Below are 23260 nucleotides of genomic sequence, written 5' to 3' on the forward strand. Positions count from 1 at the left end.
AGACGCCATAAATTCCTTTACCTCTGGTAAAGGGATTGATGGAATTCCTATTGAGTTTTATAAAATATTTTTTGAAGAAATTAAAAAACCTCTGCGAGAATCTTTCAATTATTCCTATAATCAAGGGTTTCTGTCTGAAACACAAAATGGGGGCATCATCACATTATTATTAAAGCAGGCTTCACAAGGAAATTATAAAGACCCGGGATATTCAAAAAATTGGAGACCTTTGACACTTCTCTGCGTTGATACACGAATATTATCTAAATGTATTGCATTAAGAATAAAAAGAATAATTGACCAAATAATTGAATACGACCAAACAGGTGTTATTAAAGGGCGTTTCATTGGTGATAATATACGGCATCTCCTTGTCGCTATAGAATATTATGATCAAGAGAAAAAACCCGGACTTTTATTTATTGCTTTAATTTCGGGGAAAGGCTTGTAAAATGGGTTACGGTGTTATACAACTTACCAACCAGTCGAATAATTATCCACTTATCCAATCCCTTTACCCTTGCTAGAGGAGTTTGCCAGGGGTGTCCATTGTCTCCATATTTATTCTTATTCTGTATTGAAATATTGGCTAATCAAATTCGAAATAATCATTGTATTGTAGATTTAAAACCATATGATCTTGAAGCAAAAATAACTTTATATGCAGATGATGCCATCTTATTTCTGCACTCAGAAAAAAGCTCCTTACATGCTTTGATTGAGGATTTAAAACTTTTTGCTAGATTATCCGGATTAGAGCCTAATTTTGAGAAATGCAGATTTCAGTTTACAATGCCCTGTTCCTGCCAAATGGAGTAACGGCTCCATTGATGTACTTGGCATTCATATTCCTGAGAATCCGAAAGATTGAGTTAAGATAAATTATGAACGAAAATTAGAGAAAGTAGAAAAAGTATTGCAACCATGGAGAGGAAATATCTCGTTACTGCAAGGAAGAGTAATATTAATTAATACATTGGTAATTCCTCAGTTTATTTATTTGATCATGACACCCCCTTCTCCAGAAGCATTGTTATTTAAAGATGGAGTCTACGATTTTTCTCTTGAGCCAAACTTTAGCCAATAGTAGCCATCCGGTCCGCAGTTTGGGATCGGGGACGACGTACTGCAGGTCGGGGTGAGAGAGAAATCCGGCCAACTAAACGCCGTCCTGCCTGAGTTCATACACTCTTAGAAATAAGGGCTTCTACAAGGGCTGAGGTTCTACCTGGAACCATTTGCTTCTGAAAAACCCTTTCCCGAAGAAAGGGTTTTTCAAGGGATCTTGGTAACACTAATGGTTCCAGTAAGAACAATTTAGATCCAGAAAACCCTTTAAAATCCCTTTCCTGAATAAAGGGTTTTAAAGGGGTTCTTGGTAACACTAATGGTTCCAGTAAGAACTATTTTGATCCAGAGAACCGTTTTTGGAAGAAAGAGTTCTTCAGGGATTGTTGAAAGCATGGGTATAAGATCCTGTGTCACCAGGAGCATACTTCCTGATAACACTTACCAATAATGGCACAAAATACAATTGCTTGTGACTACTGATACAAATACTTTTCATATCCATTTTTTTTTTTCTTCTTCTCCAGATCCTGTTGATCAAACTGTAACATAATTGCCCATCTTGGGATTTGAACACCCGCCTCCCAGTCTAAAGTCACTGGCAGTAGTGACTGAGCTAACCAGCTAGCTGCATTGAGTCATCAGGTCCACCATACAATCTAGTCTATTACCTTACACCTTCTGATCAGACATACAAATAATGGCAGTCCTATCACTGAAATGTTCTGTTACCAATTTATTTTCACAACCATTAATTATAAGAAAGCAGGACCTTCATCAGCAAATCTTGTTGACCCAGGCAAAGATTAGCTGTGACTGGGATTTTAACCCCCACCCTCCAAATCTAAAGTCTGTACCATTACCCACTGAGCTATCCAGCAGAACGTGTAGATCAGGGACTCCTCTGACTCGCCACACTCACTCACACAGCCAGGTTGACAGCTCCTTCATGTCAGTGGTCATTTAGCTCTGTCTGTTCAAACTGTGACTTCTACTTTTAGGTCACAGGTTCAATTCCCATGTTGACAGATATCATATGTTACTGGTTGCACTTCCAGACAATTAGCTCAGTTGGCTAGGAGCTGGTTCTTGGTGTCAGACGATGTGGGTTCAAGCCCCAGCAAGGGTGATAGTTGTAATACATCAAAATACCTGGTAGTTTTTGTGAAGCAAATGTACAAAATTTTAGAGTCATGGTAGATGATGTTTGACAAAAACATCAGAATTTTACCTCAAAAACAGATTTTTTTTTTTTTTTTACAGTGGTTTCAACTCTGCCTGCACGACTGTGAATGGCTTACTCAATTTGTGAAGCCACAGTTGAGTTGCCACTTGCCAATTAGCTCAGATCGATAGACAATGGTCTTTGGTTCCAGAAATTGTGGATTCCAGCCTCAACTGGTGCAAAATGAACATTACAATGTCAACTGTCTTGCCTTCTTATTCTCCTGTTTGTTGCTCAGAATTGCCTAAATTTGACAAAAATAGCCTGGACCCGACCCATTGCTGCGCAGCAGTTAAAGTTTAGTTACACTACATACAGTTTGAGGTTGTGAGTTCAAGGCCTGGTTGATGCAGAGTGACCATGTTAATACCTACTGAGGTGATGTGTGGATTAGTGACAGACAATTTGAAAAATATTAAACACTTATTTTACAGACAATTTTACTCATGTATTTGTCTCCTCCTCATACTTTTCCATGATCGGCTTCATTCCATTGCTGCTGTACCCTGCTGACTGGCTTAGTCAAGTTGTGAAGCTGCAGATAAGTTCAGTGATAGAGGAAGGTCTTTGATGTCAGAGGCCAAGCCTTAACTGATGCAAAAATCATATTGTAATGCTGACTTTTGGGCTACCGCATCAGGGTTTCTTGATGCCGGGAATTGAACCTTGATCTCCCAGGGGAAAGGGCGAGGTTTGGTGTGTTGGGCCTGGGAGCTGGCCCCATGGTGGCTGTCATGTGTGAGTTAAGAGCTGGTTGCCCCATGGATTGCACCATATGGTCTGGTATTCCCCGTCTACAAACCAGGTGTGACATACCAATAGTGAATACTGTGAACAGAACAGAACAAAGAAGAACAGAAGAGAGAGAGAACAGAAGAAACTTCAGAGAATCAAGGTGAGCTAAATATAATATCTTATTTCAGCATGCTTGACCCTAGCTGAGGACTTTTATGGTGAAAGGTGGACTAAGCATTTGTTTCTTGTTATGTTTTGTTTGTTTGTTTGTTTTCTTATAGAAATGACTTACACAGCTTGGACGAAAGCCGAAGTGTGCCATTGGCTTGAAAAAGAGGGTTTTACCGAGATTTCCATTATTGTAACAATATGTAACATTTTGTGGACTTGTTACATAACACTGAAAAGTATTTTAACATTATTTAAATCAATGCGAAAACTTTGTGGGGTTCCCTCACTTTCTCATGATTCTGTTCCACTGTCACAGTTACTATGTACAGTATGTACTCTGATTCCTTTCATTGGACCATGCATTATTTTATTGTTTGTAGATAGCTTACAATAAGGCGCAGTAAATACAGTAAATGCAGTAAATGCACCTTGGATTGATGGAACTAACACTTTTTTGTCTCCCCTTTCTGCCATGTCACCGTTGCTGGAGATTACACAAAATCACCTACTGAGGACAGCATGATGTGTCTGGCCTGTCATGTTGCTGATTCCACTGGACCAGGGATGCCCAACTCCGGTCCTGCAGAGCCACTGTCCTGCATGTTTTAAGTTTCTCCCTGCTCTTACACACCTGATTCTAATGATGTGCTCGTTATCAAGCAACTGAAGCTTGTCACAGGTTTGAAAATCATTTGAATCAGGTGCAGGGAGAAACCTAAAACATGCAGGACAGTGGCTCTCCAGGACCGCAGTTGGGCACCCCTGCACTGGACCTATGGTGACTTTTGACCTGTTCTTCCCTGGGACCTACACAGCCTGTTCTGTTGGACTATCTTTAAATAAATGTTTTTTCTCATTAAAATGTTTTGAATGTTTGTTTAAAGGAAAACACCACCGCATTTCCATACTGAACTATGTTCTGCCCTGATCTTAGACGAGGTGATACATACCTCCCTCTCCTCTGTGCGTGCACTCAATGGCTCTTGCGCACACTCCGCGCAGCGCTAATTTGCTAGCATGTAGCTTGTCCCAGTATATTCCTTAGGATCCAAATGGGGGTGAAGTTAGAAGCGACCAAGCACTTCCACGTTGTCCCTATTTAAATACGGTTACGTGAGTAGTTACACGACCCAAGTTTGGTTACACAAAATGAAACATGCCAATTTTTCTAAGCGGATAACAAGGATAATTATATAGTATGGCGGAATATCAACTGGAAGCACTTCGACGTCGACGTCCCCCAAATTCCTCAAACGAGATCCAGTATCAAATAATATGGATGAATTCTTCATTGTTAATGAATGGAAAACCTTTCTTATGAAAGCATTTCCAGAGAAAAGAAATTATTTTTATAAATTATCTTCTTGATAATGCAGGTAATTTTCTTTCATATGATCAGTTTAATAAAAGATATGGACAATTATGTGATAATTTTAACTTTAATCAACTGCTTTCTGCAGTGCCATTAAATTGGAGGAGGAAATTAAAAAACTGACAATCAGCAGGTTAGTGCTCCAGTTCAAAAAAATTTCAACAAAAATTAACAAAAATTAAGAAAAAAAAATGATGTATATTTTTTTCTTATTTAGCAGATTCTGTCGTTTTTTCCACACGCAGCCTGCTCCTTTTGGGAAGACGAGCTTAACACTTTGATTCCCTGGAAAGATTATTTTAGGTCCATTCATACAAGAACAATTGATTCATATTCTAGAATTTTTCAAATTAAGATTTTCTATAGAATTACCGCCACAAATAAACAACTAAACATTTTTAACACTAACCACACTCCATTATGTAAATTTTGCAATGAAGAAGTGGAGGATCAGTTGCATTTATTCTTTTACTGTACACATGTAGTTAGAATTTGGTTAGACATTCAAAATTGGCTAAGACCCAAAAAGATTCATTTTGAATTTACACCACTAAATATTTTGTTGGGAGTACTGGATGCAAAATGCCCACAGATTGTAAACAAACAAGCAAACAAAAACCTTCTTGAACCTAAGGGGTATTCCACCAAACTCGCTAATTAAGGCGGCGCTTACCTGGTTAAGCCTGGTTAGAACTAACGCCAACTTCCACTTGCGGCTAAACCCATTCCATTAACGCATTTCAGCCACGCCTTGTTGAGGCTAACGTGTGTTACGCGCATTCACGGGATATGAAGCCAGCCCAGAATCGTGAATGTCGAATCATTGAGAAAATGGCAGAAAAGACCAGAGCAAAAATTATTGATGGAACTGTACGAGGAGTACAAACCCATCATAACCAAAAAAGGGAATACTGTAGTGATAAATAAAAATTGCGAGGCTGCTTGGGCAAGAATTGCCGAGCGATTAAATACGGAAATACCGTTAAGAGTAACATGTTCTAATATAACACTGACAACGCTTTCTCGAACGTGAGGATAGTGTAGAGGTAACGCGCCGGCTTTACACGCGGCCGACTATATAACTTTGCAAAACTTCTGCCGGAACTCTCTCTCTCTCTCTCTCTCTTTTTTTTAAGATAAGCCTAGTAAATGCATCTACATTGACCAACTTATTTATCTCAACAATTCAATGAACACATTCAATGAACCTGTTAATTAACTCACCTGAAAGGAATTTATGCGGCGGAAAATTGCATGCAGCAATGCCTTTGTCATTGGGATCTATATCATGCTATTAATAATAACATCTTCATGCCTATCATGTTTTTGCAAGTTATATTTGGGTTTTGGGAAAATTGTATGACATATTTATCATATCATCTGAGGCCATGGTTCTCGACCGGAAAAAGGTGGCTTGCTCCCTCCAGGTTGGGGGGGAGTTCCTGCCTCAAGTGGAGGAGTTTAAGTATCTTGGGGTCTTGATCACGAGTGAGGGAAGGATGGAACGTGAGATTGACAGGCGGATCGGTGCAGCGGCTGCAGTAATGCAGTCGTTGTATCGGTCCGTCGTGGTAAAGAGAGAGCTGAGCCGAAAGGCGAAGCTCTCAATTTACCGGTCAATCTACGTTCCTACCCTCACCTATGGTCATGAACTTTGGGTCATGACCGAAAGAATAAGATCCCGAATACAAGCGGCCGAAATGAGCTTCCTCCGCAGGGTGGCGGGGCGCTCCCTTAGAGATAGGGTGAGGAGCTCCGTCACACGGGAGGAGCTCGGAGTAGAGGCGCTGCTCCTCCACATCGAGAGGAGCCAGTTGAGGTGGCTCGGGCATCTGTATCGGATGCCCCCTGGACGCCTCCCTCGGGAGGTGTTCCAGGCATGCCCCACCGGGAGGAGACCCAGAGGAAGACCCAGGACACGCTGGAGTGACTATGTCACCCGGCTGGCCTGGGAACGCCTTGGGGTCCTCCCGGAGGAGCTAGGGGAAGTGTCCGGGGAGAGGGAAGTCTGGGCGTCCCTGCTCAGGCAGCTGCCCCCGCGACCCGGTACCGGATAAGCGGAAGAAAATGGATGGATGGATGGATGGATATTTATCATAGTGAAGGTAAAATGTTGGTCTAATTCTCTGATCTAAAGACAATTATACAAGCACAAAAAAAAAAAAAACACATGAGATGTCCTCACTGGGATGTGAACCTGGGATGCCCACGTTGAGGGGCAGGAGTATCACCACTCAGCCAACTGGGGGCTTTAGATAGTGATATGGTCAGTCGGTCTTAAACAAAATAAACATTTTATTCATATTTTTTTAATTGCAAGCATGTATTCTTAGACGCTTGATGAAAATATAGTCTGTTTGTACTTCATATATGTAATTTTGGTAATTTTTGGTCTTTCACGTGATGAAATCACGAGGACTAGGCTTGGCGGAACCTTCTGCTGGTGCAGTTGTTTCCGACAGACGGCCTTCTTACTTTAGCGGAAACCCCCGCTAAAGTAAGCCTGATGGTTAGCCTGCCCCGGGGCAGGCTAGTTTGGTCGGATAAATTCCCATGGTTACTTAGCGGAGAGTGCCTCAAGTCACGTTGATGGAACGCAACTCTCGCTAAAGGTAGCGAGGCTTATTGAAACTCACACGGCTTTGCGCTTAGTGAGTTTGATGGAATACCCCTCTGGATTTTTTTAAAAACCAAGTGCGACGCCAATTTCTTTTGGAAAAAATGATCGTAACGAATCAAGACAATATGGAAATACATAACAAAAAAATGGGAAAAACTTACGTTTGAGTACACTAAGTAGTAACTGTTAATTTAATTTGAGTAGTTTTACATCCTTTTTGGTGTTGTTGTTTTTGTGGTTGTGTTGTTTGTTCTTGTTTTTATTTATTTATTTTTCTTGTGAGTGTGTTTTGTTTTTCTGTCCTGTTTCAGTCATGTTTTGTTGTGTTGTTAGGTTGTGTTCTGTCTATTGGTCAGTGTATTGTTGGGTTTTACATTGTGTATGTTTTTGCCTGTTTCCATGAAAGAGTGATTAAAAAAAAAAAAAAAGATTGCCAGAAATTAAAAAGTATATTTAACTTGAAAAAAAAACGTTTCTTGCTATATTTTTTGTTTGTTTGTTTGAATACATTGCTTACATTGTATTTTTCAAAATCCATGCTTTTAGCTAATTATGATCTTTTTTCAAACGATCAAAACTATTGGGCCTGATTTAGCTTCATAACAATGAACATGAATTGACAATATTCTTGCTTTTTAAAACCTTCTTTGTGACGACCACAATTTGATAGACAAATGGTGGCAATACATTACAGTAATAATGCTAATTGTGACTACAGAGTTAGCTCAGGAAAGTAGTGAGAAATCACCATAAATGATTGTCAATCAACCATAATTGGCCAGCATAAGTTAAAACCACAGAAATCATCTTTACTCAAGTAAAGTTTGCATTAAAAAAAGTAATGTTTGACGAATTTGTGTTTACACGCAGTAGTCCTCTGTTTGTGGCTATTCTATTAATAAAGTCTGCTTTTTTTTAGATTTAGTTAACCCTGAAGTTACCTCGCTAAGCCCAAATCCTGCTTCCTAGTACATACCTGGTGGACAAACAGAGGACATCAGTAGTGATAGATGGAGCTATCCCACGAGACAGCAAGGTCAGGATGAAAGAACACTAGAAGCTTGAAAGAGGAGCTAAGATGTGGAGAGTATACGCATCAGTGGTACCGGTGGTAATCGCTATATAAATAACATTTATTATGTTTGTTGTTGTTTTTATTCTTATTAGTATCATAAATGATGTGTTTATAAATTATTATTTGTATTTATCATTATATTATCATGATTGTCATGCATGCGTGTGCGCGCGCATGTGCGTCGTTTGTGTTTAGCACCAGGCAATGCGCGCATGCCCAGTTCACTGCTAAGGAAGAAAGGGGAAAATGTCTCTGGCGAGGTGAGTACTGCGACCAGGCCTTTTTTGTTTTCATCCCGTGAAATTGTGTTATATATCGTTTCTAATTGATGTTATGCGATGCTTAGATTACCTTTAAAGTTTCACAATGATGGTTTTGGTCTGCCGACTGTCGTTTCTTTGTTTTTATCGAAGCTAATAGCATCAGCTAATGCTAGCAAGCTAACATTGTAAGTAAGCTAAACATTTGACATTAGCTAGCTAGTTTAGCTGCACGCTGCTATGGTCAACAACACAAGTTAAACGACTGTATACTATCTGTGTGTTAGCTACATGGTTCTGTGTGGTTCATATAAGTTGTAACGATGTGTAACGTTAGCCTTGCTGTTAACGTTAGCTAGCTGGCCATGCGTTTAACACTTAACGTTAAAGTTACGTTATGGTATGTGCTGCCGCTGTCGGCTACGCTAGCTAGAATCTAACGTTACAGCACTCGGGCTAACGTTAATAAACGGTGAACGAGGCTCGTTAATGCTCTACACGTTTATTATTGTGTCCAGCTTTTTACCGGCGCCGACCCAGTTGTCTCAGGACCAGCTGGAGGCGGAGGAGAAGCTCCGGGCCCAGAAGTCCTACTCCACCGCCCTGGTCTCGTCCCGCAGAGAGCCCCCCCCGTATGGACACAGAAAAGGCTGGGTGCCCCGTTCACTTGAGGTATGTCAGTGTATTTAATCATTAAATACATTTATAAAATCTCAAACATGATAAACACTGTCGTTTTTTCTGATTGTGTGTGGTGCTGGTTGGGGTGTTTCTTGTCTCATGGATGGCAAACTAAATGTTGACGGGTAGCTGTAGGGCGATGCAAGACCAGTCAACACCAATCTTCTCATTTCTGATGTAAATGTTTTGTCTCTGTAGGACTTTGGAGATGGCGGATCATTCCCAGAGATCCACATGGCCCAGTTTCCTCTGGAGATGGGTAGGAAGAAGAAAACATCCAATGCCCTGGCGGTGCAGGTCGATGCAGAAGGAAAGATCAAATATGATGCCATCGCCAGACAAGGACAGGGCAAGGAAAAGGTATACAGGCATACAAATTAAAGCATGATAAATATCACGCTATCAGTAAACCACTTGTCAGAGAGACTAGGGGTCCGTTTCACAAAGCAGGTTTAGTAAAAACCTTGAGTTAGTTAACCCTGAGATGAGGGAAACTCTGGTTTTTCGGTTTCACAAAGCCAGTTCAGCATAAATCTGAGTCAGTTACCCGGGTAACATACTCCGTGAACCTAACCTCGCTAGCAGGTTTGCTTCAACAAACCCTGAGTTTCTCCCTACATGTCTCTGCCTTTTTCCGGAATCTGAACCAACTCTGAAAAAATGTGCCGTCCTTTCATCGTCAACCTAATCGATATGGAAATAAAAGTGATTCTAGCAGCTTTGCGTCGGGAGAGGATTTTGATTACCTTTCCTTTCAATCACATTAGATATTATCTAAACAATATTCTCCGACATTTTCAACATTTCATATTGCGGACATAATCCGCAACCAGATTCTTTGCAGAGATAGTTTATTTGCTAACGGGAGATTTATGAAATGTTTAAGTACATTCCTGTGTTGAAATATCTGCTTATATTTACTGTTTAATATGTGAAATATGATTAAAATCATATGCCTTAGTCAATGTATTTGCGCAATATTCTTATGCTTAATTTTCATTTCTGTGTCTGGGGGGATTGCACCCAATGAAAATGATAATTCATTCATTGGGCTACTTTGTGAACTACGGGAATTGTAGAGTCGGCAGGCACGCGCGTAACTCAGAGTTTACATACTCAGAGTTGACTGAACTAATTCAAAACTGCTGTTCTGAAACCGAAAACTCAGAGTTGCCCATCTCAGAGTTGGTCAACTCAGAGTTCAGTGTTAGGTTCAGAGTTTGTTGAACCTGCTTTGTGAAACGGGCCCTAGGTCTGCTTGCTTTAAATAGATGGCTACAGGGATGCCATATTTTTGTATACCATCCCTGGAAGTAAGCCTTGCACAGGGTTAGGGTTAAACATATGTTTAGGATACTTACACATTGTGTTCAGCATGATAATCTACCCAAATGAACACTACTTTTAGGATTTTTGAAGACTGAATGCAATTGCCAGCAGTTAAAACCTGACATTTGGCTAAAAGAACTGGTCACATGACAGCTGTAAAGGCATATAGTCGCATGATAACATTTTGTAGTCTCATTTCCAGATGTGATTCATGACTTATTTCTAAGCATTTCTCATCTGTCATTGTTGCAGGTGATCTTCAGTAAGTACACAGACCTTCTCCCAAAGGAAGTCCTGAATGAAGACACTCCAGAACTACAGAAGCCTGATGAGGAGGCTATAAAAGAGGTAAGCATTGTGATGTGTATGGGAAAAGTTACAGGCAAGTTGCCATCAGAAGTTGTTCATGGGACTAATGATTCGACTACTTAAAGATAATATAATGTTCTTTACACCATTTACCCACGGAGAGCAGTCAGTATTCATTTTAGGGGGTCCCGACTATGTTAAAATAATAAACGTGTGGGTGGGTGGTTTGCAGAGCTGTCTAAAGTAGGTTTTAGCCTTCGTGGTTGTAAATAGAAGTTTTGGACCTAATTCCATTTTCCATGGTGATCAACAGACGGAAGGGAAATTCAATTCAATTACACTTAATTACAGTGTCATATCACAGCAGAAGTTATCTCAGGATACTTTACACATCGAGCAGGACTAGAACACGTTCATGATAAATTCATCACATAACTATTGCTCTAATAGTGCTATGTTTTTTTTACCTTTATTCAGATTGGCTAAATCTGATAATTGGTCTATATCTAACTGTGGTGGTCGTCGTGTGTTCTTTGTAGCTGACAGAGAAGACCCGCAGCGCCCTGGACAAGCAGGTGTCTCAAAAGATTGCTGCTGCAATGCCTGTAAGAGCTGCCGACAAACAAGCTCCTGCACAGTATATTAGGTATGTATTAGAATTGAATTATTAGAACAATTTTACAACAAATCAACTCAATAAGGAATATAGCATTGTTTTACAACTGTGCTTCATATAAAGCTATTTTGACATCTTGTAGTAGGGCTGAACGATTTTAGGAAAATATCTAATTGCGATTTTTCTGACAGATATTGCGATTTCGATTTGATTCACGATTTCCTTCAAATCAAGCTTCAGTGCAATATTCACAATGTACAGTAACATTAAAACATTGAATGCTATTACTCTAATGCAAGGACTAAAGTTAAAAATTGCTTCCAAATGAATTTATTAACAAGAAACATGTATGTTCATTCTTTAAAGTCCTTGACCAATGGCAGTTATTACAAATGAACTAAAAGAGCCATCTTTGACTGTCTTAAAATGTGCAAAAATCCTTAACTGTAATAATTGAATTGTCAGTGTTTCCCCCAGAAAATGTGTTAGTTAAGGTGGTGTCTGTCAGGGGGGGGGGGGGGGGATGATGAGCATCACATTAATAGCTACAGATACTGTAAAACACTACAACGACATATGAGTGCATGTCTTATTTTATGAAGTAAAATATAAGTTATGGGTTTACTCAACAGCTTAATAGTTCATAGAAATTCAGGTAGAAATAGGTTAACTCAGAGTTCCACAGCTTATCAAAAACAATCCTCCCCCCACAGGGGGTGTCTCCCCCCCATGTACATGATTATTGATTTATGAATGAATTGATAGGTGGCTTATTTTTGGCATATATTAATTTCTTTTTGGCCTGGAGGCAAGGGCGTAACTTTGAGTTGAACATTGGGGGGGTTGAGATTTCCGCCTGTGAAGCAGGTGTATATATATATATCTTTGGAGACTATGGTGGGGGGATTGCGATCCTGTAGGGGGGTCCGGGGGCATGCCCCCCCGGGAGAAAATTTTAAATAATTTCATTTTAATGCATCAATTTGGTGAATTCTGAGAAACAAAATATGACATATCAATTACTGACCAATTTCTGACAAACTGCTGGTACTGATACAAATGTTGACATACTAAATGGGGTTGATGAGTTTAAGCATTCAAGAAAAGATGAAAACAAAAATGACTAAAACACAATTTGTTTATTATTATTATTATAATAATAATAATAATAATAATAATAATAATAATAATATAAGTGGGTGACTATTCCTCAGCCTTCCTTGGTGTTTTGGTTTTGACTAAAGCCTCGTTCACATACGTCGCCACTCGCCCATCTCTGAGAGACAGCTGTCAATTAATGTGAATGTGTTCTAGTGGAATGTGGTCAGGACAGGCGATGCGATGTGGTCGATCGGAGATCAAATTATTTTAACTTTCTGCGATGTGAGTGAAGCGAGTACCAATCACAATGTAGAATAGAGATGATCGACAGTTGACGTCAACAGAGAGTTCCACAGATAGTTGCCGTTTGAAGTCGCCGGCGGCAGTGAATTTTTTTTTGCCAGCGAGTAGAATTCAGCGAGAAAGCGAGTGGCGAGTAGTGGCGTATGTGAACGGGGCTATACGCACACGCACTGTCGAACTCGCCGGCTGGGGGGGGGGGGGGGGGACAAACTAACTTTTGTTCAGTAACATGATTTGACTCGTGAGAGGTGGCACTGGAGCCCTAGCAGTAGCTACCTCCTGTTGGGAAGATACTTTTATTCTTTTGCTTTTTTTCCGCGTGCTTTCTTCATACCACCGCTGATGCGGGGAGAGACCGGAGAGACAGTAGAGAAGCGCAGGTCCGGCAAGGTGGGCGAAACCAAATCTCAGAGCGGGAGGGGGCACAGACAAACGTCACTATATTTTACTGGTAAATTGAGTAAATCTACCACACTGTTGTGATTATAATGCTTAACATTCAATATCAATAATTATGATATCAAATTGGGTGGGTTGTGGTGGCTGGTTTGGATTATTGGGTGGGTTGCAACCCACCCATCCCCCCCATAAATTACGCCTATGCCTGGAGGCCCTGCCCGGCCTGTACAATGGTAGGGGAAACACTGCGGCGAATAATGCTAGTATATGGATTTTTTTTTCTTTTTTTTTTTTTTCTTTAAGACGTTAGTTTAGGCGGCAGCCCTTTGTTGTTAAGGCGGCCGCCTTAACAGGAAAGCGCTGCGGGAAACCCTGATTGTAAATCAAATACAAAAACTGTTATTGAAATAAAATGACCCTTCTAAAAAATATGTCAGACATTAAAATAGGTGGGTCATTCATTTATTGGTTACCACTTTTTCTTTACACTCCGCGTATAGCTGCGGGACGGCAACCTGTTAGAGGTCGGTGCGGGAGGGAATCGTATATCTGTCCAGCGTGCGGAGGAGGTTTTTAAATCCGTCTTTCCGTTGTCTTCCGCTGCTCTTATCGTACGGAGTTACACTGGCAAAAGATGCTGTAATTGTAGTCTGTTTGCTACAGTGGGCCTGATCATCATAGTCACCGGACTTTTTACCGGACTTTTTCGTCATGCACGCGTCATGCAAATGTCTGTGGTGATTTTACAAGTGCCGGTGTTGTGCCGTAATCAGCGCCCCTGCTGTGAAATGCACCCTCTCGCGGGAGATTATATCACCGGTATATATTGGTTGTGTTTCCGCTGGATGTTGCAACTTTAGCGCGACAGGTTTTGCACAGTACCCGTTTCTGGTGCACGTCTGCAGCCTCAAACCCGAAATACTCCCAATGACGGACGTGCTGTTTTTCTTGGCGATTAAATCCCCTAACTCCGCTTCTGGTCCAGTTGAAGTCATTTCTGACTAATTACAAATACGGAGCAGGTTAATACTGATTGGTTAGCGTGACCTGCTTACGAGTAGTCTGATTGGTGAGCTTGGCAGGATGGTCGGAGGACGGCATGTATGTGTAAAATAGTTGACAACAGATCCTGGGTGAGTCAGGAGCGCTGCAAAAACCGCAGCTTTGGCGATCACATGATCGCGTTGTCTGAAATCGCAATTTCGGTCAGAAAATGATAAATCGTTCAGCCCTATCTTGTAGGATTGAACGTAGTGATGAGACAGGATCCCAGTTATGCCACTCGATGTTATGTAACCCTTCAGTACTGACTGTTAAGAAATTTGAATTATCCTCTCAATTTCCTGCATATGTAAATGTGTGTGTAAAGGTAAATGTTTTATGTATGGTGACACATTTCTTCACCTTCTCCCCAAGATACACCCCATCGCAGCAGGGAGTGGCTTTTAACTCGGGGGCCAAACAGAGGGTGATCCGCATGGTGGAAATGCAGAAAGATCCGATGGAACCTCCCCGTTTCAAGTGAGTATGAAGAGTGGTTTGACAGTTTTAGATTATACAGGGTATTTAACAGGGCTGTAACTGTTTGTGTATGAGTAATAGGGCTGTCAAAATTAATGCAAGATGATTCATTTGTGGAATTTAAGTGTACATTTTTTTAAACGCATCAACGCTGTTGGCTCTCTGGATGGGATATTCAGATATAAAAAAAGATGGAACAATCATTAAACAAGCAGCCTCATAAAACTACAGATAGATACACCTGCACCGACACCGCTGCAGCAGCGCTGTGTTAACCTCTCACCATGGAGCCTAATAAGCTGCCCAGCTACAACAATAACCTGATGAACAAACGTGTTAAATTAAAATATATCAACAACTGCAGTATATAGGTAAACAGACAGTCCTAGTAAGTCTCTGACGTAACGTGAGCAAGTGTCCAGGTAGCAAGAAAGAAAACGTGTGTTGTAAGTCGTCTACATCACAGCATCACAGTCATTTTTATTATAAAAGGACTTTCTGGTATAGCTCCTCTCCGGTACTGCTCGCACCACGAGCCTAAGCCCAGCCCACAATCCCGCTGTGTCCTACAGTCATCAGCCGTATTTTCAGTCATAAATCAGCTCGATAGTGGGGGAACGTGAACAGGTGTTCATCATCTGTTTGTGTTCTGCATGAAGAATGCCCATTTTTAATGTTGTTAACTTATGTTGTTAGAATTTAGTACCAACACATCTGTTTGTATTCAAGATCAACTGAATCAACCTTTTGACAAAAAATGCTGAAGATATTTGTTGGGTATAACCTTGTTTTAGGATCAACAAGAAGATTCCTCGAGGACCTCCTTCCCCCCCGGCTCCTGTGATGCATTCCCCAAGCAGAAAGGTACTGTTGGCTGAAATGCTGTAATAAAAAATAAAAGTGAATTTGCTTGCGTTGTGCAAAAGATGTCATGTTTAGCAGTTTGACTCCCCTTTGTTGTAGATGACAGTCAAGGAGCAGCAGGAGTGGAAGATTCCTCCATGCATCTCCAACTGGAAAAACGCCAAGGTAATGTGACTGACAGCACAATTTATGGGGAAACCTTTGCTTTTTTCTGTCTCTTCTATCTCAAGCATAGTGTGAATATGACATGGAGGCATGTGTTTTGTTTTCCAGCCATATCGTTTTTTTAGTGTTACTTTGCATAAATATTTCATTTTTAGGGCTGAAATGGTAGTTGCCGTTTCATTGCCCTACTTCTTTCTTTCCTCTCATTTCTTCTTTATTTATTCTCTCTGTGCTTAATATCTTTCAGGGCTACACCATTCCTCTGGACAAACGTCTGGCTGCTGATGGTAGGGGGCTGCAAACGGTTCACATCAATGAAAACTTTGCCAAGTTGGCTGAGGCACTTTACATCGCTGATAGAAAGGTACTCCTCCCTGTCTTCACTTTTTTCTGGTGGTCGTAAAGTCAGCTGATTGAGTATTGGTCAGTCTCTGCTTGACTGACGGATCCATTTTACATTGCAAAATGTTTAAACTGGCAATAAGATAATAACGTGGCTTATGTGTGATGTTAATGGTGTGTAGTGGGGTCTCTGGAGATACCTACTTTTTACCCATATTTAAATGTTGAAATACTGATTGTTTCCAGGCTAGAGAGGCAGTGGAGATGAGAGCCCAGGTGGAGAAGAAGATGGCCCAGAAGGAGAAGGAAAAGAAGGAAGAGAAACTGAGGGAACTGGCCCAAATGGCTCGAGACCGCAGGGCAGGGATTAAAAGTCACGGGGACAAAGGTGAGTCTTAAAGAGAACAGCCACAAAGGTTGTCTGTTTTTATTTGTAAGCATTGTGTGTGGTTTTCTGAGTGATTGGAGCAGATTCTGTTGCCAGCTCCAAATCTGTAACACGAGTGCCATAAGCAACACGCAACACATTTTTCACCTTGCCAGTGTTGTGAAATGATGTTCCTGCTTCCCTTCTGATAATTCACGTGTATTTTGAGAACAGAAATCAGTGCTGCATGTCTTGTTTTTGTGCATGCTTTTTGAATGACCATTGACCACATTAAATCTGAATGTGAATCTGAATTTACAATCCTATCACAAGTTCAAAATCTGTCGGATATGTTTTTGTTTTGCAAGTTTTCTGACAACTGATGAGTTTCTATTCAGCTTCCCTCTCATGTTGTGTCAAACCCTGCCCCATGATTCTTCCAATCCTATACCATCTGTTTTTTCCTTAATCCCTAACATTAACTCTTATCCTCCTTAATTTCTTTCTTTTCACCTCTGCATTTCTACTGCACCATTTCACATCCTGTCTTCCTCTCCTCATGGTTTTATTTCTTTAAAAAAAACTTTGTTTCTTTGCAATCCTTTTACTCTCTCATCTGTCCATCTGCCCTGTCTCACGTCACAGGTGGCGAGGACAGCGAGGTCAGGGAGCGTGACGAGATCCGCCATGACAGAAGGAAAGAGAGACAGCACGACAGGAACATTTCCAGGGCGGCTCCTGATAAGAGGTGCTGGACACGCACTTTAAACACACTGCATGTGAAATAAGTCACTCCTCTCCGTGTACACACACACACACACACGCACAGCTAGAGAGATGCACTCTGAATATTCATGGGGCCAGCAGTAATGCTGAATACACACAGCAGGATCCAGAGGCAGTAGTCACACACACTCAAATTGAAATTCAGAGGAGAGCTCATTATAATCGCAATACTAGCTGTCAGGAAGCAGAAACCTTGTGTTTTTTAAAATGAACTTTGACTTCACTTTGAGATGGCACAAAAAATATAGCATTTGTTGTAGAAATGTGGAAATGGAACTACATTTCTGCAGTTGTTTTTTCCTACGTTTTTATGTCACTGTTGTGTGTCATAAGTTTCTCCCAACAATCTTTGCTTAATTTCCGACGTTCTGTGTCCCAGGTCGAAGCTGCAAAGAGACCAGGACAGGGACATCAGCGAGCTCATCGCACTGGGCGTGCCCAATCCTCGATCTGCCAGTGAGGCCCAGTACGACCAGCGGCTCTTCAATCAGAGCAAGGTTCGGATACATCATACAATATAGAATGGAATCATTGGTGTTGGACAACAATATGAACATGTACAAGCCTGAATACCCAGCTCTACAACATCAGGAAACCTTTTCAAAGTAGATTAACAGGATGTAAATATGTACCATAAGAGACAGTTAAGATCTTGTATGTATCTGCATAAAAAGGTGGAGTTTCCCCTCCAGTGAACAGCTTTGAAAGCCTCAGTTGCAGGACAAAAATAGATGATGCTTTTTCATAATGTTACTGTGTAATATAATATCCAAATACAAGGAAGGAACTTATCATTTTCTTGGATACAAAAGAGAGGCAAACAGGCTGTTAAGCAATTTCTTTTCAAACTTTCCTCAGATGGTTTAATTCTAACAATGCTGTGCATCTTCTCTAAAAGCCACTCCTCCTTTCTCTCCCGTCTCTTGCAGGGTATGGATAGTGGTTTTGCCGGTGGTGAGGATGACACATACAATGTGTACGACCAGCCGTTCCGCGGCGGCAGAGACATGGCTTCGAACATCTACCGGCCCAGCAAGAACATAGACAAGGACGCCTACACGGACGACTTTGACACACTCATGCACAATAACAGGTACTTCCAGCAGTTTTATTACATCAGCAATACCATTATACATGTCTACGACGGCGTATTAGGGCCAAGTATAAAAATAAAAAAAATTACGGAGCGGGGTAATATTTTGAGAAAAATGTAGCAGAATTTAGATTAAAGTGGAAAATTTACGAGAAAAAACTTGCAGATTTACGAGTTTAAAAAGTGGCACATTTACGAGAAAAAAGTCAGAAAGATTGTGTTTTCTTTTAGCAGATGCTAACAACCGGCATTTATGCTAGCTAACTTCCCATGATTGTCGCTTTTATCTTTCTTATTAATCCATCCCAACGTGTGACAACACTTTGCTAAGGTCCTTAGGGTGATGGCTGTTGATGGTTATTGTTGGTTAATTTTACATGGGCCAAATTGTCATCTTATGGGTGTTTGTTGATCCGGTGTATTGGCAAAGCTAGCGGTAGCGTTCACTTGTTGTCATAGCAACGGAAAACATCCGGGTCAAGCTACGTGTTTACTTCCTTTATTACCTACCGCTAGCTTAGCCAAACCACCGGATCAACAAACACCCATAAGACAATTTGGCCCATAAAAGCGACATTCATGGGAAGTTAGTTTGCATAAATGCCAGTTGTTAGCATCGGCGTCTGTGGTTGTGTTGAGGTTGCTTGAAAAAAACAAAACACTATTTATATATTATATATATATATATATATATATATATATTATATATATATATATACTTGGCCCTAATATGCCGTCGTACATGTCTGACTCATTTTAGAATAAAAAATAAATGAATGTGTTTGTGGAGGATTAATATAAATGACAATATTATATATTTTATAATTGAAAGTAAGGTATATTAAAACTGCGAGCAGTGATAACGGGCCCTCGCATGGCACGTAACTTGGTTAGTGCTACGACCGCCTGACGTGTCGGACCGCCTGGCCTGGCCACCGCCACGGGGCGGGTCGTCCCCGGCCACCGCCACGGGGCGGGTCGTCCCCGGCCACCGCCACGGGGCGGGTCGTCCCCGGCCACCGCCACGGGGCGGGTCGTCCCCGGCCACCGCCACGTTGCCAGTCGTCCCCTGCCACCGCCACGGCGCGGGTCATCACCGGCCACCGCCACGGCTGGCGCCTGTCGCCCCCGGCAACCGCCACGGCGCGGGTCGTCCCCGGCCACCGCCACGGCGCGGGTCGTCTCCGGCCACCGCCACGGCGTGGGTCGTCCCAGGCCACCGCCACGGCGCTGGTCGTCGCTTGCCCGAATCGTCGCATCCATCACTGTGTCAGATGAGTGAAGTCGTCACGCTCGACTGGTGTGTTTTTGTGGTTGAAGCATGAATTTCGTCCATGTTCAGGACGCCGTCCCGGCCACGCCCTTAGACTTATGTAAGACCTTTCGATGATTTTGCATCGTTGAGGCCTCTAGAACAGTCTCAGCGAGTTTGGCATGAAACGGTGTAGGAGGAGTTCGTTAAAATACAAAGCCTACAATTGGCTAAAATGGCCAAAAATGGCCTAAAATGGCTGATTTACTGTAGCGCCCCCGAGTGGTCAATTTTAATCAAACTTTCAGGATATGTTCCAGGGACATATGTCAACAAACTCCAAGTTTCATGATGATTGGGTTAAAGATTATGGAGTTATGTGTATTGATTTCTAGAGCCCCGCCCCTCTAATGTTCATTGGCTAATAACTTCTGAACGCAACGACATTTTACAAAGCTTTTGATGGCACCTGACCAGCTTGGTGTAATGATGACGCACAGCAAATTTGGTGAGAATCCGATTTACGGTTTAGGAAATAAATATTATAAAAAATTGGCAAAAACGTGTTTTTCACAAAATTCAAAATGGCGGAATAATTCGGTAGGCGGACTTTAGTACTCCAAGAGGCTTTTTTGTAGAGCACACTTGCCCGCACATGTGTGGCGAATTTTGTGTCAATCGGAGCTACGGTGTGAGGGGGCTGGCCTAAGACACGCTAGGTGGCGCTAGAGAGCCACCTTTTTGTGGCCAACTATGAAACCTTTAAAATGTCAAATCTTTTCGCTGTTTTATTATTTTATTGAACAGCCTTTTTTAGTGAACAATCAAATTATCTTAAATAAGATCATGATAAAATCCCTCCATAAATTAAGTATGAATCGATTTGTTTCCTAGACAGTTTTTTTTTTTATGAATGGAAATTCACCACAATCCCAATCCACAATCAAATCTAGTCGTAATGCAAGAGTATGTTGGTGAAACCCTGCCAGATTGTATCGGCAGACCCACAGCTGACGACTTTCCAGCTAAATGAACTGATGTGATGGAGACTCACTTGTCTGTCTGATAAATGGTGGCTTTAGCGTATTTGTGCATCGGGTTATTAATGTAGCTCGTCGGCTTATTAGGTTCACTGATGAGCGGCATCATTGGCTTCATTACAAGATCTTTCAAATCAAACATCTTAAGATACGGGTACAAAGTTTTCGTCTTGTAGGTGCATTTGTGACATTTTACTCAAATGTAACTTAAGCAGGACATGTGACCTGCAACTAAGCACATTGGCCACACATACATACTCGGTGTCACCTCGTCTTGTTGTAGATTGTCCTAATGCGTGATGGTACACAGCTGCCCTGTAGACGGTTTGTGGCAGACCTGAATCATCCCAGTCAGTACAGTCCAAGTAGGCCTGAAGATCCTCCACAGCTTCACTGGTCCACTTCTTTGATGTCCTCACAACATGTTTAGAGAGTTTTAATTTCTGTCTGTATGCATGGATTGAGAAACAAAAACAGTTCCAATCATGGTGAGCAAAACGAAACGGGGGGAAAAAATGAGAACCAAAGTTTACTCGTGACTTTACTAGAGTTATTCATGTAGTAGTAGAGTAGTTCAGTGAGTCTCAGTCGGTGAGGGAGGGAGTATCCACTGCTGCAGCTCCAACCTCGTCTCTCCCAGCGCCCATCCAGAAAACAGCACGGTCCTGTAGGAACCGTCTGTCCTCTTCCCCAGTCGACTTCATTTAAAAGTTGTTGTTTTTTATCTAGAGGTCAGATACTGCATTTTCTTTAAACGTGGGTGGTTTGAAAACTGTTCACGTTGTTATCAAATTTAGGACAGTTATATTTCCCAGGCTATGAGCAGAACTGCTGAAGTTCAAACCATCTCAATTCAAATCTTAAAATGACAATGAAAGGCTGAATACTTTTGAGGTCATTCTCGGCTTTATTGTGAGGCACGAGGCAAGCAGACACATGATGTCCCAGCAGGAGCCCTTGTCCTTGGGGCAGCAGTGCCACAATCTACTAGCCGAGCATAGCCTGTCCCATATGTTTAGTCACCAGCTTGTCATTGTCCTCCAGGAAGGTTTGGCTGGCTGCAGGGTCTTACACTATTGTGAAAAACAACAAAAACAAATCTTTTGATTTTCTATGCGCATTTCCTGAGACATACAAACATGTCCGTCGATTAATCTGAAACGTTGGATCCAGTCCTGTATTTATTATCATAGAAAAAACGTTTGAACAAGAAGCAACTTAATGGCAGTCAGCTTGTCGATACAAGGCTTCGTCTATTTCCTGCTTTGAGCATAACTAAAGGAAAAGAAACAGTGAGCACAGTTTAATGACAACTCGGTGAGAGAAACTGATTTTGCTCTTTCCTCCATCAGGTTTGTTCCAGACAAAGAGTTCTCAGGTGCTGACCACGGGCAGAGGCGAGAAGGGCCCGTCCAGTTTGAGGAGGATCCCTTCGGTTTGGACAAGTTCTTGGAGGAGGCCAAGCAGCACGGCGGCTCCAAGAGGCCGTCCACCAGCAGCCGCTCAAAGGACGACTACCACGACAAGAAACGCAGGAAGGAGTAAGAGCAGCCGGCCATGTAAGGCGGCTGCTAGCACGGCCGTGGATGGGGAGGCAGACGCCACCCTCTCAACGCCTGAGAGGGGGTTTCAGATACTCAAATCTCTATCAGGAATGATTTGTCAAATTGTTTTTTTTGTTTGCTTTCACTGTGAGAGACGGTAAAAGATATATTTCTCTTTTTTTTCCCCCACCCATACTTAAGTTTACTCGGCTCTATATAGAATGAGGAAACACTTAACATGTCGCAGAAGTGGAGAAGCTGTTGGATGTGAATTCAGCCTCAGTATCTAAAAACGCCTCTCTGTCCAGTGCTGCAAAGTCAGCTCACATTGGGACCTGGAAATGTGTAGTTTAGTTTTTCTTTTTCTTTTTTCTTCTTTTTTTAAAAGTATACAAACCCAACGAACTCGAGCTGTTCATCCCCTACATTCCCCCATTGAGTTGTATTTAAACGCAGGTGTATTTGTGAGCACAGCTGAAGCTCCTGTTTCATGGCAGGTATGTACAGTTGTATGAACTTGTCTGTAAGATGTGAAGCAAACCAGCTTTATAATTCTTGTACATTACTACCAATGGAATAAATTTGATATAATGTGCAATTGGCATCCCTCTTATTGAGTAGATCATTTTCTATGGTATACACATTTGGAATAGTTTTCTCCCCGTCAGCTTTTTCCACTGCAGTTCAGATGCTTATTCTAAACTTTTACAACATAGTCAGAAGTCCATTAGTTGTGTAATTACTATAGACTTTCTGTAGATGCCCTTCTTTTAATCACATGCCCAGTCATGCTTCCATTTACATGGATGATTAAATGCTGAAAATGTATTTAGAGAAGCCATCCATTACAACTTGTGAGTACTGACATTTTTTACCAGAAATGGGCTCTGCGACGTATGCGATGATTAGAACAAAAGTGGTTCCATTAATTACAATTAATTATGATTCATGTAGTCTGACAGTTTTATTTTCCTGGGCTTCAGAAAATAATCAACTTGGCATTACACAGCTCAGCAGACTCA

At 41.6% G+C, this 23260-nt stretch overlaps 1 protein-coding gene across 1 annotated transcript; it reads left to right on the forward strand.

Moving 5' to 3' along the window:
* Positions 1–8473: 8473 nt before the first annotated feature.
* Positions 8474–22842, forward strand: snw1 (SNW domain containing 1). The gene is made up of 14 exons (XM_084031067.1): positions 8474–8526; positions 9045–9198; positions 9406–9567; positions 10789–10884; positions 11385–11491; positions 14681–14785; positions 15580–15649; positions 15749–15814; positions 16062–16178; positions 16403–16544; positions 17169–17271; positions 17689–17806; positions 18239–18402; positions 22047–22842. The coding sequence occupies exons 1-14, from the start codon at positions 8513–8515 to the stop codon at positions 22237–22239; spliced, it is 1611 nt and encodes a 536-aa protein (XP_083887193.1). The 5' UTR covers positions 8474–8512; the 3' UTR covers positions 22240–22842.
* The last annotated feature ends 418 nt before the right edge of the window (positions 22843–23260 follow it).

Source organism: Eutrigla gurnardus (assembly GCF_963514095.1).
Source record: "Eutrigla gurnardus genome assembly, chromosome: 16".
Lineage (NCBI taxonomy): Eukaryota > Metazoa > Chordata > Actinopteri > Perciformes > Triglidae > Eutrigla > Eutrigla gurnardus.

What these genes read in the sequence shown, in the direction of transcription:
- snw1 (XM_084031067.1), top strand. An exon ending in ATGAGGAGGCTATAAAAGAG is followed by an intron (nt 10,885 to 11,384) that starts GTAAGCATTGTG and finishes TGTTCTTTGTAG; the next exon opens with CTGACAGAGAAGACCCGCAG. An exon ending in GGCTCTTCAATCAGAGCAAG is followed by an intron (nt 17,807 to 18,238) that starts GTTCGGATACAT and finishes CGTCTCTTGCAG; the next exon opens with GGTATGGATAGTGGTTTTGC.